This window comes from Manacus vitellinus, unplaced genomic scaffold (genome assembly GCF_001715985.3).
Source record: "Manacus vitellinus isolate BGI_N305 unplaced genomic scaffold, ASM171598v3 scaffold_96_pilon, whole genome shotgun sequence".
In the NCBI taxonomy this organism is placed as follows: Eukaryota; Metazoa; Chordata; class Aves; order Passeriformes; family Pipridae; genus Manacus; species Manacus vitellinus.
Window position 1 is genome coordinate 164,854 of NW_021940901.1, and position 17,724 is coordinate 182,577.

Genomic DNA, 17,724 nt, shown 5'->3' on the forward strand with positions numbered 1-17,724 from the left:
ATTTTTTTTCATTTAAAAGTTGTCAACAGTTTTAGTTGGAATTTACAAACAGTTCCTTTCCCAGGAGAGAAAGAAAAAGCAACTCCGGAACCGTTTTTGATACTGTCTGTGTTCAAAGAGAAGTACAGAGTTGTATAGGCAAAACATGGTTAATCTTCCCAAGTAACTAGATGGCATGAAAATTGTTAAAACGTCCTTCAGTCCTTCATATAGCTCATTTTTAACTTTGTTGAGGCTTACTTACTCTCTGCAATTAGAATGAAGTTTTTTTCTTAGTGTTCTTCCAGGAATGTGTACCTGACCATAACATGATAGTCTATGCTCGAGCTAAGTTTTCATTTTAATTTTGCAGATCATCTTTAAGTTGCAGAGAATACAACAACCATAGTAGGCTTTAACTGCCTCCATTCATTAATATTTAATTTTCAGATAATGCTATCAAGAGTACACCTAGGTTGCAATGAAACTCAGTATTTCCAGTAAAGCTGAAACAGAAATTGAATACTTCCTACTTTACAGTAGGAATAGCAATTATTCACATAGAATGGTAATTTCATTTTCACCAAATATACACGTCCATGGAATGTTCAAAATACCAATAAACTGAGCCACTAAGCTAAACTTAATTAGTTAGAGTCTGATAGGAATTAGAAGCTAACTTGAGAATAGTTCACTTTAAACTCACAATTTTTTCACAGATACACCTTTACAACACACCATGATGTTTAAGTATTCTGTGTATTTCCTTCTTGAGGAATGTCGAGCCTTCCTGGATTCCTCTGCCCTTCCGGACTGTCTCCCAAGGGAATCTTCCAACCTGTCTCCTAAAAAGGCCAAAGTCTGCCCTCCAGAACTCCAAGGTAGCAGTTCTGCTGACCCCAACCCTGGATTCTCCAAGAATCAAAAACTATCATTTCATGATCACTATGCCCAAAATGGCCTCCAGCCATCACATCACCTACCAGTTCTTCTCTGTTTGCAAACAGCAGGTTCAGTGAAGCACCTCCCCTATTTGGCTCACTCACCAGCTGTGTCAGGAAGTTATCTTCCAAGCACTCCAGGAACCTCCTAGACTGTTTCCTCTCTGCTGCGCTGTGTGTCAGCAGACATCTGTTTTTGCTTGTTGAAGTCCCGCATGAGAATAAGGGCTAGCAAGCATGAGACTTCTCCTGGCTTCTTATAGAATTTCGTCTGTATTTTCATCCTGGTTGGGTGGCCTGTAACAAACTCTCACCAGGATATCTGCCTTGTTGGCCTTCTCCCTGATTCTCAATTTTATTGGCATCGTCACTAAGCTCTAGACAATCATAACACTCCTGACATACAGGACTACCCCACTGACTCTCCTTCCTTGCCTACCCCTTCTGAAAGGTTTACAGCCATCCATGGCAGCACTCTGGTTGTGCAAGCTAGACCACCATGTTTCCATGATGGCAACTATGTCATAGCTTTCCAGCTCCTGTTCGTTACCCATGCTGGGTGCATTGGTGTAAATGCACTTCAGTTGGGCTATCGATCCCACCCACTGGGGGGTCAAATTATTCCAACCGGAGCTGTGCCTCGGCAGCTGCCTCAACTGGTCACACAGTCCTGCAGCCTTGCCTCATTCTTTTTATTTTTTGGCCAGCAGCAAAAGATAACCACTGATAATTCCCCAGAGAAAGGATAATGTAAGACTAATGCAGTTGTCACCACAGGTCTGCCTGTGGTCTCAGACCTTGATTCTAACACATTTAAAAAAAATCATAAGATAAAATGTTAAGCTGTTCTGCCTAATAAGTAGTAAGATTTTGAAAGGTGAATGTAAAGATTTTGTACATTGACTAGGATGTCCAGGCTTCTAGGCAGTCAGAAATCCAAGATGCATCCACTGTACGTGTAGATGTTCAGCTTAGTTGTATACATGCAGTAAGCCAACACTTCCAGGAACTGTCAACTGCATTGCATATGTGGTGCACAGGTGGACAGGATCTCCACAGTAAATGTTACACTTTCAGAATGTCCCAAGTAAAATTCTGGTGCAGCCATCCAAGCACACTGAGGAATTACATACAGCCCAAACCATTTGTATTGATGAGCTCTCTGACACAAGAAAAAATAATGGACACTATGACTACAGGCACTCTATGTGTTAATAATGTATCAAAATACACAGGCATTAATGGTGAGCTGCAATTTTTGTGGTATTGATTCTTTTAAGAAAAAGACATAAAAATAGAAGCCTAGAGCAGAAAATGACATTTCAAATGTTTGTGTATGTGCGTAGTCAAAAATATGCATTTTCTCATCCAGGCTGGTCAATCAGTTAACAATATCACTGCATATTGAATCATGTAGTCAATATGTGCTTACTGAAAAATATGTTAGAAACCCTAATTATCTAATCACATAGACCACTAACAAGATAAAGTAAGGAACAGACAAATAAAAAAAAATGGTTTGTTGGACCTAAATCATTGTGTTCTTTTGCTTCTATGTTTTGTTCATATGTACACAGATTACAAATCCTACAATGTATAATGAATGACAGTAGGAAAGAACTTTTTCTTGTCAGAGTTTATTCTAGCAATTAGAGCAATCTGACAAAAAGTTTTCGAAGCCACATAATTGATATGGCTTCAGGTTAATCATGTTATGTTATAATAGGTCACTGCCAGGTATTTTTATTTAATTTTATGTAAAATACGTGTTCCAGAATGACTGGAGGGAATGCGAGGTTTCAGGATAAGCTGTGTTTTTGAGAGAATAGAGTGGTAACCTTATTACAGTGGTTTGGTTTAAGAAATTTTGGTGGATTATAAATTGGCACAGTTGAAGCTGGTATGCGCTTGGGAAGCCAAAAGGAAATTTCATATGTTCTTTACTAAGGATGTAGGAAAACCTATATGTTCTTTGCAGCCACTTTTCATGCAATGTCTTCTAAGTACAAGTACAGTCTCAGTACTTTTTAGATCACTTTTCTGCTGTGTATTTTACAATAATCAATGGGTTTTTACAAGGCATTATCAAAAAAAAGTCAAGTTAATATCGATTTATCCCAAAGGTGACAGACCTCTGAATATTTTATCCATCTTTATCATAGTAGGGACATGCATATAACTGTACTAGCTTTATTCTTTAAAAATTAGTCCCTTAAAGCAATATGTTTCCTTCAACTTCGTAAAGTCTCAACCTCAAAAATAAGAAATTATGCAGTATTTCTGTTTGACAGTGCCCTTAGAAGAAGAGAGAAGCAATGTTTCTGGGGTCAGCATTTGAATTCTAATGTACCGTTAGTGTACAAGACTCCCAAATGATTTATGAAAGGAAGACTAGTGGTAAATAGAAGATTATAAGAACCAAACATAATGAAGTGCCAGTAGAAGTCTAGAAAGCTTTCAAGGGTGAGACAGTATTACATTAAAATCAGAAGCATTAATTATATTTTGTTTAAAGCACCATTTTCAAAGGAAGTTTTCACTATCATTGTATACTAAAGTAAAATTCATTATTTTCATGGGCAATGGAGATGGCATGGTATCTCATAACTACAGATATGATGGAAAGGAATATAAAATGGGATCTTATTTCACAGAAATTTAAATGAGGTTTTTTTAATGATTATGTCTGAAAACCTACAGTGTTATTGTAGTTATTTAGATACAAAATATTTAGCATTTTCTTTCAACTTCTAGTTCTTAAGAAAAAATGGTAACCTTTCTCATAATATTTATTTTTTAGGGTCATGTACTTTAGAGAAGCTGACACTAAAAGCCCATGTAGATATTTTGTAACTTGGCAAAATACTTAGCTAAAATAACTGTTACTGATTATGGGATGTATAGTCAGCAAATAACAAAAATAAATTAGAAAGTCATAATATAATTTATAATCATAAGCAATTAAGATTTTTGAGACAAACTCTATGAAGAAAATGAGAAAAACATTAATGGAAATAATGGATTTAAATCATGACACATTCATAATGAGATAATTCAATTTACAATGTTAAATAATTCAGTCTCTTATATTCTAAATGCAGTTTCTCAACATTAAATATCACTGAATTATTTTTACTATATTATTTTTGTACCCTCTATTGTAAGCCATTAATTTGACATTAAAAGGTGATGTGATTATAAAAACATAACAGGTAAATGATTGTGAGAAATCAAAGGAAGTTTAACTGGCTTTTGATACTATAAAAAGAATCTTAGAAAAAGAGTTTTCATTTCCCAGATGTCTGTCAACATGTATACTCACACATATTAGCTATGCTGTGAGTAAGACTACAGGTAGAAAAAAAAAGTGTGACCACAACTCCAGTTCCTTTTCACAAGCAAATGAAATGCAAAGCAACTGAATAATACAGGACTGTGCAGTTCATCTCATTGCCTAATGGCTAATGCTGCCCATGTCTAAGCAAAAAAGGACTGAACCTTCCAAACTTATTTCCATGTGAATAACGTCATAACTACAGAATACTACCTTCATTATGTAAAAAATATGCCTGTCTCAGCAACATCTGTTCACTTTTTATAATTTGTACCCAAACACAGTCAATTTATGGGAAGAAAAAAATCAAGGCAATAATTTCCCAAGAACCAATCTCAGACTCTTTGAATCAAAACTGATTGGAGAGGGGCAAGGAGGAGGAAATTCCAGTTGGGGTAAGTTACCCATCAGGAGCATCCACAATCTTCTTGCCATTAGCACTAAGCACCAGCATACACTGAAGATGGGGTCCCCAAGCTGATCACATGTTAGAGCTTAATACCAGTCCATCCCATCCCATCACTCTTTGGGTGTTGGATTCTTGTGGCAGACTGCCTAGCACTAGGAGGCAAGTTAGCAGTTTCACATAAAACTTTCTAGGCCTCTTGAATGTCTTCTGTCTTACACACATAGTCCTTCCTCCTCCATCTATTGTGGAATGTCATCAGTTAGTTTAACTTGTAGATTACACTAAAAGAGGTGAAAATTTCATGAAAATTTTAATTGCTTGGTTATTGCTGACCTTCATGCTGAGGGAGGTGGAGGACTACAGAAGAAAGACAGTGAATGCCACAAAGGCTAAAGTAAATGGGTAACAGAAGAAAATATCAAACCCTATTTTGGGGTTCTTGGTTGTTTTATTTTGCTGGGAGGTTGGGATTTTTTTTTTTTTAACTGTTCTTTGATTTTTAAAGGCCAAGGAGTTAGGAACTACAGCTCGTGTATTTTCTCAGTAATTATCTGATCAGGAGAAAAGCAAAATAACAAGAATATATTCTTTAGAAGAGGCTAGGAAAAGGTAACGATAATATCTATGAGTCCTAGAACTTTTCAGGGTCAAGCTTTTCTAGAAAGAAAACATTTGGGAAAACCCAAAAAAAGCCCTCAGGAAACAGAAAAATAGGTAGGAATAGTTGTCTCTGAGAAAGAGATATTGGTTGTCAGACAACACCAGAATAAGGGATGAGTTTTATATATAGACTGCATGCCACATTACTTATCTCAGATGTTCAGATTACTTTTCCTTTTGTTCAGTGCTATCTTTGCAGAATAACTATGAGCAATCTAAGTTTTAAAAAAGAAAAGAAAATCAAAATAAGCTTAAGTGAGTTTAGGAACTTCTGCATTGTAGAAATTGCACTGTGAAAGATCTGCTGTTTATTTCAGTGATGTTTAAATATATTACCAGTGTCTTCCATGAATTCGACAGTTTAATATTTTGTGACAGTTAAAGCTTTACTTCATATAAATGTACTTTGATTTCAGGCATTCTGAACAAATTTATTACAGGTCTGTTTCACAGTGATAAAGAAAGAAGATAGAGATACATAACCAATAGCAGTTTTGACGGTTTTCTGCCAAGTCACACTGTGTAGCTTCAGCTGAGAAATGAAAACTAATTTTGTTGAACACAACATTATAGATTCTAAAGAGAGTTCTGTGAATTTCAATCCTGAACTTTAAATCCTGTAAACAAGTAATATCTGAGTCATGGAAAGCTCACACCATTCTGTCATGCATCACTTATTAATGACCTTTCTTGACCTCATAAAAAAACTTTTAACAAAGGAAATGCATATCCATAGCTGCTTTACCATAAGAAGGTAGTATTTAATATGAATAGCCCCATTCCAAACCCTGCAGTTCCATGAATTATCTAGTATAAGTTTAATTGAGTTCATTATAAAAAGGTTAGCATTTCAAGAAAGACAATTTACAAATTGCTATACATCTATCTTTTTGTACTATTATATTCAGGAGGTTGCAACAAGAGAAGGCATGTAGCACCCGATGTGCAAATTAGCCTACAGTAGAAAAGTTTATGGAAAAAACTGAAAGAGAAGAAAAGAAAGGGGCCGAGGGCTCCATTGCTTACCCACGCTCTTCACAGTGGTACTTGATAGGAGAAAGAGAGCATAAGAGGATCAAAAGAGAATCAGAGTGGATATAAGAAAAAATAGTTTTTAAGAAAAACATTTTTCAACCTGATTACAGTCAAGAAGTGGAACAGGTTGCACCGAGAGGCTGAACAGTCTCCATATTTGGAGGTTTTCAAGGTGTTACTGAATAAACCCCTGAGCGACCTGGTCTGATCTCATCACTGATCATGTTTTGAGCAAGAAGTTGAACTAGAGACCTCCCACAGCCCCTTGCAACCTGAATTATTCTATTATCCTATAATTATACAGTACTGGGTACCCAACTGCTGTAAAAAAAGAGAAGGCTTTCGTAACATAATAGGGAAAAGGAAACATTATTGTAGATGGGAAAAGAGGTAAGAAATCTCTTACTGGAGTAGCTTTCTCCACTTGCTCCCTACTGCAACTGTAGAAGAGAGCATGTACATCCAAAATTAGGAACAGGAAAGATATCAGTCCACAAATCTGCACACTGGCTTTGTAATGAATGATGAAGTGGAGAGTCTGCCAAAGTAATTTAGATAATTATGGCCAAGAAAGACCATATACAGTAGGGGTAATCTAAAATGATTCTTTCCTTATGCTGTGTTTTCCTTTTGTAACTCTGTTTTAACAGAATTTTACTTCTATTCTTAGCCTGACAGAAGACAGTAAGCATACTCTGTTATATTTAAATCTTGTCACACCATAAATCAGTCACCTCACATACAGAAGATACAACCTTCCCTGGAAAGGTGGACATAACTGGGCTTCACTGAAAAGAAATGTTTTTGCTATCTGTATTCAGGGCTCCTCCTGAGTCTTCAGGTTGCTTCCACACTAGGTTGCAGGTGTCTTTTTGTACTGTTAACACTAGTTTATGCAGAGAAAGACAACTCCCTTGGTATGTCTGGAACTTCTTTGATGAGAAGCAGGAAAGTGAAAAATGCTTTCACACTTCTGGAGGGTGGGATGAGAAGGAAACTTGTCACACTAACAGAAAACATATCTGAAAAACCCTTCCCAACATTTTTTTAATTCTGTTCCTTATCCTACAAAGATGAAAGACTGAGTTTCATTCCTAAGACCTAATCTGTTTTTTTGCCTATGTATTCAAAATAGAATTAAGACTATTAACTCTTCCGAAGTTTGCAGCTGGATGGTATTGATAGTGATGCTGGAGGAGATGGGGAAGCAACTATTTATCTTCACTTTAACTGAAAGTGAAATAGGAAAAAAAGATATAAAATGTCAGCATCAAGGATACTAATAAATATCTATGAAGATATGTATAAATATTAAAATAATTTCTGATTTCAGGAAACAAAAAGTGGAGTTGAATGTACAGTCATGGAAAATAACATTTTTATCTCATACTACTTTGTTTCTCTTTTAGTGGCAAAGCATTACTATAACACTGGTTGAGAAAGTGCAGATGGTTGCTGTAATCCTAGGATCTCTGTTCTTAGTAGCAAGTGTGACTTGGCTTCTATGGTCAGCCTTCAGCCCTTATGCAGTATGGCAAAGAAAGGACATCCTTTTTCAAATCTGCTATGGAATGTATGGTTTTATGGATCTAGTATGCATAGGTAAGCTCAAAATCTTTAAACAGCACAGACTGTGGTTTAAGACTGTGACTATATCTATTTTTCTAATTGGTCACGCTAATCGATCACTCCAGTTCTTTGCAGATTTATTCTCAGCTGATACCTTTAGCAACTGCTGCTTTTTACAGTGTTACAAATACTGCAAAGAGAAAAGAATCAAAGTTTTACTCTCAGGTTCATCAAAGTGTCTTCCCAAAATCTTAGTGGTGAGAACAGGATCAGTTTACATTTCTTGAAAAAATAGATGACTAGCAAAATTTGGGAAGTTAAATAGATGAAAATAACAAAGACATTGTTAAAATAATTAGTAAAATTATGCATTGTCAAGTCTTCTACTGATGCCACTTTGCATTAGACTGTACCATCATGAAGCTCAGAAGAAGCCCTTAAGGATGTCATCAAACTGCACACCCAAAATTAAATTGTACAGACTTATATAGGTCACTGTGCTAGTAATAGAGGAGAACAGAGAAGATAGGCATGAGTTCTTTGTACATCATAAACAGTTATGAAACACTCACATACCTCTAACTATAGTAACTTCCTTTACTGTTAAAAAGTCTCAAGTCATTTAACTCTAGATGTAAAAGAAAATGTGGTTTACTGTAAAGGTCTTTTGACCACTCTTGGATTTTCTGAAAATGCACTGGACCCAGAAGTATTTAAACAGACATCTCTTTAGTACTTGGTAACAACCTTGAATTGATTATTAGAATAACTACAATTATCTGCAGAGAAAATTTACATTAAATATTGCACAATTAAATAATTTGCATAATTAAATCTACATAATTAACAACATTAGTTTACATTAAATCCCATGCTTAGAATTGGAAATCCAGAAGTCAAATGCCATCTGATGTTTGCTTTGAGATTTCTGAGAGATAATGTTATCCCAGTGTCATATACGGGAATTCAGGACAGTGCTGAATTCTGCTCAGTAAGGGACAAAGAAACAGAGTGATTCCTAATATCAAGGCTTTTGCTTCAACTGTAAAGCCATACCATCTTGTATTGAAACCATCCAATTACTGTAAAAGTATTTATATTTCAGCTAGATCAGCAGTTTCATTTTGTAATTTTTATTAGCGAAGCCCACTCTGGAATATTTTGGAACACAGGCTTTCATCTGTGAATTCAGATCTTCTCTGACAGAAAAGCGAGCAGAATCTTATACTTTGGACAAGTGCTCAGCTTTTAAATTAATAAAAAGGCTCAGCTACATATCCTCTTACATGCTGGTTTCTGAATACCACCTCTTCCAGCTTAACACTCAATATTGAAGGGTTTGCTTTTGTTTAAAAAAACACTAAGTGAAGATAAAATGTGCTTCAGACACTCTGAATGTCTGTGGGAGATCAGAAATGTTACTGTATTTATCTATAGAAGTAAACTGTTGGAAGGTGAGCTTTCCATAGATTGGTACATGCAGTTATGTAGCTGCCTTTCAAGCCAGCCAGGCTCAAGCCATCACTGAACTGGAAGCTACTGAATTAACATGGTATGGACCTCACATGGCTATGGAGCTTCTGGCCTAACTGGCATCATGCAGGAGCAAAGCACACATGCCGTTGTCTGCCCCCACAAGATAAACTGACTTGCCTCTAATTAAATAAATACATATTTTATAATCCTATCATAAATAATATACAACAATTTTAATGGAAAACCGACTATAATTAAATGTATTTCAACACTGTTTTGTAGTTATGAAGTTCAGTGCAGATACAACTTAACAGTTTACTAGACTGTATCTGAAAATTCAGAAAACTGTATAAAGGAGGTTTGGTAATTGTGGAATTCTGATGATCCAGATTCATTCATTCATTTATTCTGCGTATAATTTCAAGTCATCTGCATACTGTAAGCTTGTAAGATCAGGAGCTCTTGTAATTCTTGAAAACATTTATTAATATAGTCAGCTTTATTCAATTTTATTTCAGCATAAAGTGAAGGGGGTTAGATTGATAGTTTTAATTTAAAACATTCAAATAAAGTTCTCTAATAAATGTATATAACTATTACTCCTTACTGTTTTTAAAAAAACAAACACTTTCCATTATGCTGATGACTTCCAACAGCATTAACTTATGATTTTACCATTATTATATGTAATCTCTCATATCATAAAGCTTGTTATGCTTACAACCAGCCACAGTTCTCACTTAGTATCTCCTCTTCTCTCATTTGTGTTTAGTCATCCATTGCATTCTCTGAGTTTTCAACTGGACTTACAGTGAGTGAGTGCCTATACTCCCACTGATATCTATCTTTATTTCAATGAAAAATCTATGCAGATATACAGGTTTTCCTGTGCAGCACATATTTCAAGACAATGCTTGGTGGTATGACCAAGTTTTATTCTCCCTGCCTTCAGTTATGCCTCCCTATAGCTTTGCAGAAACAATATGAATATTTTTGGTCATTTGTGAAGTGTAAGTATCTTCACACAGAAAGTGTGAAGCACTTCTTAAAATGTTTTACTATAATTTTTAAAGGCAGTTTGCCTAAAGGTACTGACATATTTACATGACATCTTTGAAAACTTGCACATAATGATTCATTTTCCCAGTGTCTGACTTATACATCATATGTAGCAGACCAGTCACTTTCTTATTAAGCAAACGACACGTAACTTTTATTTTACTTCTTAATTTTGTTTTACTTTTCACCAAAAGTCCCAAAGATTACAGATCACCAGTATAATATGTTCTATTCATTCCAGTGTACATATTTTATTGGTATCCATTGTTCTCCTTGTTCTACTCTAAATTTTTCCAGAATTCTTCCTAACAAACAGGATGGTTTTTACTTTTCAGTGTTGGTTTTAACCCTACAAGTCATTAGCTTGTACTTTTCTGCATCTAAGCTGGGTTTAAAGCTGTTCTCTTTGAAATCTGCTGGTGGTAGAAGTTTTCCCACAGCAGACCTTGAACACCCTAATCAAGTAGAATTACTGCCTGTGAAACCCAGAGCTATTGCAGTGATAGTGCTAGGATCAGACCATCCATGTAGGGATTACCAAAGGGAGTGAATTCATGGGTTAATGTGAAAGGAATGAATAATATAAATCCCTTATCTAACCACCAAAGGACAGGACATCAAGCCTTTGTCATTCTACTTTGTAGACCTAAAAATTATTTCTCATAACAGAAAAGTCAGTCACAACTACTAGTTATAAGTGGTTCTGGTATTAACAAAATATCTCACAAATAATAACAGCTAACTTCCAATCACAGAAAAACAGTGCAGTTCCTTTACAGCATGAAAAGAGGTTGTAACATTGCACTGGAAACATGACTATGGCAAGGGAGTAAGAGATGGGAGCCAATGCAAGGTGTGAGTAGCCCTCTGAAAGCCTCTTTAGTCCCCACCAAGGAACCTGATGCCTAGCAACGTTTATGTAGCTCCTTAGTTGTAAAAATGTGCAGGCTGAAGTTCCTTACAATTAACACATCTAGCTGCACTTTATGTGTCCTTACTCAGAAAGTCTTCCCCCCCCCCCCCGATCTAATTCTAAATAGTTTATAAAGAGTTATATTACTATTTTTAGAGAGGACATGTTTCACTTTAATGCTTTGAGCAATTGATTACTTTTTTTTATATATCTGTGGGCCCTTAAGACATGGCATTTTGTCCAGAGATAAAGTCTGTTTCTGAAAAGGGTCTTTTATTCCCTGGTAAGATCTTGTGATGTTTCTGAGAGGACTATTCCTAAATGACTCTAAGTAAGGTTAGTGTGATAAATAAGATAAAGTTGTAACCTAATACCATCAAATCTGAATGATGTAAGACAAGTAGCCTACTTGTAAAGCCATTTACTATGAAAAATTTCAAGTGATCTTGTAACTCAGGGTAAGAAATTCTTTAAATAGAGTGAATCTCACAGTACTTGGAAAGAAAATAAAATTATGATTCTCCATAACCCTATTGTCTGGATCCCACTACAGTCTCTACATCTTAGAGATAAAACCTAAAGTCGTCTTAGAATCTGTGGACATTTTGATGGGTCCATCATCCTAAAATTCTGTTCCTTGTAGATATTAATTGGACAGAACATCAGAACAGCTAACAGTAGTGAATTCTGACACTTCTTGGGATCATCTGAGTCAAAGAAGTAATTTTTTTTCCCTAGAAGTGTGCAATATGTTCTCTGCGCTGTTGAAATCGTGGTATTTGGAACACATCAGTATTTTTTATGAATTTATCCTTCTACAGAAAGAAAGGAGATTCTTTGCTGTTTTCTTACAGCTCCACTTCAGTGACTAAGTACTTATATTTTGAGCATCAGAACTTCTCTGGACCTGGAAAATCTCCAACATTTAAACCTTATCCAGATTTCTTCTTGTTTGTGGTCTTGGAACTCTTGTTGCTGAGAGCTTTCTTCCCCCCCTCACCCCCAGTTCTTTTGCCTCTTCTACATAGGTCTTTTTCAATCTGTAGTTCTATCAGAAGGGAAATAAAACTTTTTATGAGAGGAATTATGAAAGTCCTCCTTTTCTCCTTTAGCATTGCCAAATCTGACAACTTTATTTCAAGCCTTGCAATAGTTGATCCTTTGTTTGGTAACTCTTTTAAAGTATACGTGACTGACAGCTTCCATTGTACGGAAAATTTCCTTGCAAAAGTTGAAAAACTTTGAAAACATAATTTCAATAAATCCTGAAAGATCCAAAACAGTAAAAAAGGTCTCTCTGAAAGAAGTTGTCCTATGACTTTTTCTGTTGTAATTTTGGGAGGATACTTTTGACCGTTTCAATGTACTTCATGTACCTCAATGATGCTTTTCAAAATGCTTCGCTCTCTATTCTGAAATATCTTGTTCAGGTTCCAATGGAGTGCAGGCATGTATCTTCACACTGGAGTAAATAGATTCTTTTAGTTTTCCTTTATCATAGTGTTGAGAGAAATTGGGCCAAATAATGCTATGTTACACTGACAGGCAGAGGAGGATTATTCTCATCTCCCTATTCTCATCTCCTTTATCATTTTATAGGAAATCCAACAGGAAAAAAAAAAGGGTGTATCTTCATCACAGTGGTAAAGCCATGGCTTATTTGGTTTGTAGATTCTGTACATGATCAAACACATTTATTCTTTTTAAGACAATCTAGCCAGTCTTGAAGGTGCATTTATGTATTTAATAGATTATTATTGATATGTTAAATTTTTAGGTCAGGTTGCTTTATCTGTATCTGAGAAGATGAAGATAGAAATCTTGCAATCAAGAAAAAATTCCACTAAAAGGCTATGCTGTTACAAAATACATTTAGAATGTTTGCTATTTAATTAAGCTTATATTGTGTTACTTTTTCTGCATTGGATACTTCAATGAATTCTGGGCAAGTTGAAAGCCTTACAGAGATGCTGCATTTGCTATCATGCCCTTCTGAAAGAAATTTTTGTGTTTCTTCATCTTGTAGTGTAATGATCTTTAAACATGTATTAGAATAGGCATTGCTATCTGAAAATCATTGCACTTGAATCTGAGGTTTTCTGTTCATGTAAATATTTTTATCATCCTTTCTGCCTGTGTCATCTTTCTTTGAACAACTCCTTTCTGATGTTGGTTAACCAAGCTAAAGGACCTCAGACACTTAGATCACAATTTTGTTGTGCAGAAAGAGGTACTACACAATCTCTTGGCATAAAGGACTATAGCCTGTGACCCCACCAATCATATAGATGTGGATATGTATAGGAAAATTTTAGACAAGAATCACAGTGAACAAAAGATTTATAAATGTTTTTGGCTAGGCAGATTGCTCTCCTCCCAAAGCAGGGAGCCAGAGAAAACATGAGACATTGCTCAGAACCATATAAGTTACCAGACTGATTGAGGAAAAAACTAGTAAGAAGGCTGAAGTCCTATGTGTCTCTCCTGTAAATTCATATATGAACTACTTACACATAAAGAGTATGAGTATAAATATATACATACATACAAAAAATGAAGAGCTTCACTTCTTTACATAAATTGCCAGAATGCATACAATAGGCATAAATATTAGCTACATAGAAATTCATAAGTGGATTGGTCTGTTGAGGACTCCAGAAAATCTGTATTTTCCTTGAAGAACCTTTTAAAAGATTTCCTGGGTCTCAACAAAAAGATGATTCTCAACTTTTTCCTGCTGAATATCGAAGAGAAAGAAGAAAGCTTATCATCCTTACCATGCTCATCATAGTTAATAATAAAATTTAATCTCTTCTTGTTCTACTGAAACAAGACAGGAAAGTCTTTCTACTTACAGCTATTTCAGGTTTTCACAAATCTTCTGTGCTCCTGAGTTGAAATAAGAATCTGAAAGCATTTAAATTTCTCTGTATCTGTACTGAATTCTACAATACACTCATGCAAATTTAAGACCATCCTGTTCCTTACAGAAGGTCTAACCTACTTAAAGATATAGTTAAACCAGTATAAATATCAGTAAATAAATAGTACTTACCATGAACAAGGGCAGCAGTAGCATAAACAATCAATTTCCAAATCTGCCAGTTTTGCATGGGTTTACTTAAATCTAAATAATTTATTTAGTTAGGCATGCTCAGATTATTTCAGTATTGATTATGTTGAGCTTTTATTCAGAACAGTTTTATTTCCTCTGCATGTTCCTGCCTCCCAAACACATAAATAACCAGTTACATTGCATATATACAGTTTGTTTGAATTATTAATGTTACAAGTAATTTAATAGCCTTTGGAAATTAACAGTCATTACAATGTGTTAGTTCTCTATTTACTCTCAAAATGGTATCAATTGATATTTTGTACAAACTCTTTTTTTTCCTTTTCCTTAATTTCAGGACTGATAGTACATGAAGGTGCATCTGTTTATCGAGTGTTTAAGCGCTGGAGGGCTGTGAATCTACACTGGGATGTGTTAAATTATGATAAAGCCACGGACATAGAGGAGAGCAATCGAGGAGAATCCTCAGCAGGAAGGACATTGTGGTTACCACTGACTGCATTTAGAAACAGAAGTTTGGTTCATCCAACACAGTTAACCTCACCAAGATTTCAGTGTGGCTATGTGTTGTTACATCTGTTCAACCGCATGAGACCTCAGGAAGATTCATCAGAGGATAACTGCTCTGGGGAAGTAGTGATGAGAGTTACCTCAGTGTAAAGATTATGCTCACTGTGCTACACAGATAAGGATAATGTGCCCTGGTGTTACAGGACTTTGGAATGTAGTTATGATGAATGGGGAAACCATTAACACTTGAAAAAATATATACACTTTTTTAAAAAATTTAATGCTTTTTATATGATCAGATAAAACACAAATACATTTTTCTGGGGAAAAAAAAAGTCTCTTGCTTTTTATACAGTCTGATTTATTGGATCTTTTCTCACTTTGTACCTGAGGTGTATATAACATAACTTAACTCTTAGGTCTTTGAATGATGAAGAAATTAATTTTTAAGTAAAAAGATATATTTAAATGTATTTTCTTAAACTCTGGCTTTAATCCACTACTGTTATTTTTTTCACTTTCACGAGGATTAAACTGGACAATGTTCTTCCAAAAAGAAGGAGAATGTTGACACAAGTCAAGTATTCTTCCTTTTCTGTCTTTATTTTTTTGTTGCTTGTAGCACAGTTCAGGTGTGTGAAAGTAAGTAAGGGATATATTGTCCTTTGCCTTTAAGAAGGAAGTCCAGTGGCTGCTTTACAAAACCTAAGGGAAGATGGGAAGTCTTCTTTTCTTTTAGCTCTCCCAGATGTCCATGCAAGATGTCAGGCACAAGTATGACACAGACAGAGGAAGAGTCTTGCACTGCCTCTTGAGTCTCTAAGATCTGCAGAGTGCTGGTGCTGTGTCTGTGCACAGAAATGATGTTACCTTCCAAGCAGTGGTGCTGAAATTAGCAACCTGTGAATTTTTAGTACCATTCTGACTCTGGGTCATTGACATCCATTTTTAAAAATTAAAAAAAAAAAAAGTGCATTACAGCTTCTGGAATAATAATAAATTCAAATAGAAACTGAAGTAGAAATAATGCAGGTAACAAATCATACTAAAATGAGCCAATATCATGATAGATAATCAACACTGTGAAGTGTGCTTCTCTTGTTTCTGTTCCATGGCATAAATTCCAATATAATTTAATCAAATTGAAATGGAAATAATTTTCAAGTTAATTAAGCCTGTTGAGGACTGAGACAGAAAAGTAGAGCTGAAATTACTCTGAGAGCACTAGCTTATTTAAAACAGTTTCATATAATCATAGAATCACAGAACATGCTGAGTTGGAAGGGACCCACAAGGATCATCGAATCCAACTCTTGGCCCTGCACGGGACTCCCCAAAAACCACACCTTGTGCCTGAAAGTTTTGTCCAAATACTTTCTGACTTCAGACAGGCTTGGTGCTGGGACCACTTCCCCAGGGAGCCTGTGCCACTGCCCAACCACCCTTTTGGTGAAAAACCTTTTCCTGATATCCAACCTAAACTTCCCCTGATTCAGCTTTGTGCCATTTCCTTGAGTCCCGTCACTGGTTATGAGAGTGAAGAGATCAGTGCCTGCCCTGCCCCTCTGCTTCCCCTCATGAGGAAGTTGTAGATTGCAGTGTGGTCTCTGCTCAGTCTCCTCTTCTCTCCAGGCTGAACAGACCAAGTGACCTCAGCCACTCCTCATACGGCTTGCCCTTCAAACCCTTTACCATCCTTGTGGCCCACCTTTGGATGCTCTCTAAGGGCTTTTTTACTTTGCAGTGCCCAAAACTGCACACAATATTCAAGGTGAGGCCACACCAGTGCAGAGCAGAGCAGGACAATCCCCTCCCTTGACCGATTGGCAATGCTTTGCCTGATGCCCCCCCGGACATGGTTGGCCCTCCTGGCTACCAGGGCACTGCAGGTCCCTTTCCACAGTGCTGCTCTCCAAGCTCTGGTTCCCCAGTCTGTACCACACATCCAGGGCTGCCCCATCCCGTGTGCAGAATTCAGAACTTGCCCTGATTAAACTTCATGGGTTGGTGACTGCCCATCTCTCTGATTTGTTGAAGTCTCTCTGTAGGGCCTCTCTGCCCTTAAGGGAATCAACAGTTCCTCCCAATTTAGTGTCATTGGCAAACTTACTCAGTATTCCTTCGAGTCCTCCGCCCAAGTTGTTAATGAAGATGTTGAAGAGAACTGGGTCAAGGATGGAGTAGTGGGTTGACCTTGTCCGGCTGTTAGATCCCCATGCAGTTTCTCTCTCCCCCTTCTCAACAGAAGGGAGGGGGAAAATATGCTGAAAAATCTTGTAAGTCAAGAAAAAGACAAGGGCATCACTTACCAATTATTGCCTCAAGCAAAAAAAAGAGACAGCAAGGGGAAAACGACTTTCATTTATTGCCAACTAGAAAAAAATTGGATGGTGAGAAACAAATAAAAAACCTAAAACACCTTACTTTCATCCACCCCTCTTCTTCCCAGGCTCAGCTTCCTCCCCTCACTCTCAACTCCTCTACCTCCTCCCCACTGAGCAGCACAGGGGGATGAGGAACAGCAGTCTGCATTCTGTCTATAATAGCTTCTCTATGCCTCTCCTTCCTCCTCCCCACACTTCTCTGCTCCAGCCTGGGGCCTCTCCAGGGGCTGCAGTCCATCAGTAGGAACCTCCTCTAGCATGGGTTCTCCATAGGCAACAGTTCCTTCAGGGCATGCCCACCTGCTGTGGTGTGTCCTTCAGGGGCTTCGGTGTGGATGTCTGCTCCAGCAGGGTCCTCCCCATGGGCTGCTGCACCAGG

At 36.7% G+C, this 17,724-nt stretch overlaps 1 protein-coding gene across 1 annotated transcript in view; it reads left to right on the forward strand.

Moving 5' to 3' along the window:
• Positions 1 to 15,545, forward strand: part of MARCHF11 (membrane associated ring-CH-type finger 11) — a 51,517-nt gene extending 35,972 nt beyond the window's left edge. The window contains exons 3-4 of the mRNA XM_018086480.2: positions 7,768 to 7,960; positions 14,789 to 15,545. Coding sequence (XP_017941969.1) covers positions 7,768 to 7,960; positions 14,789 to 15,111 — 516 coding nt within the window. The 3' untranslated portion in view covers positions 15,112 to 15,545. The remainder of the gene's footprint in view (positions 1 to 7,767; positions 7,961 to 14,788) is intronic.
• The last annotated feature ends 2,179 nt before the right edge of the window (positions 15,546 to 17,724 follow it).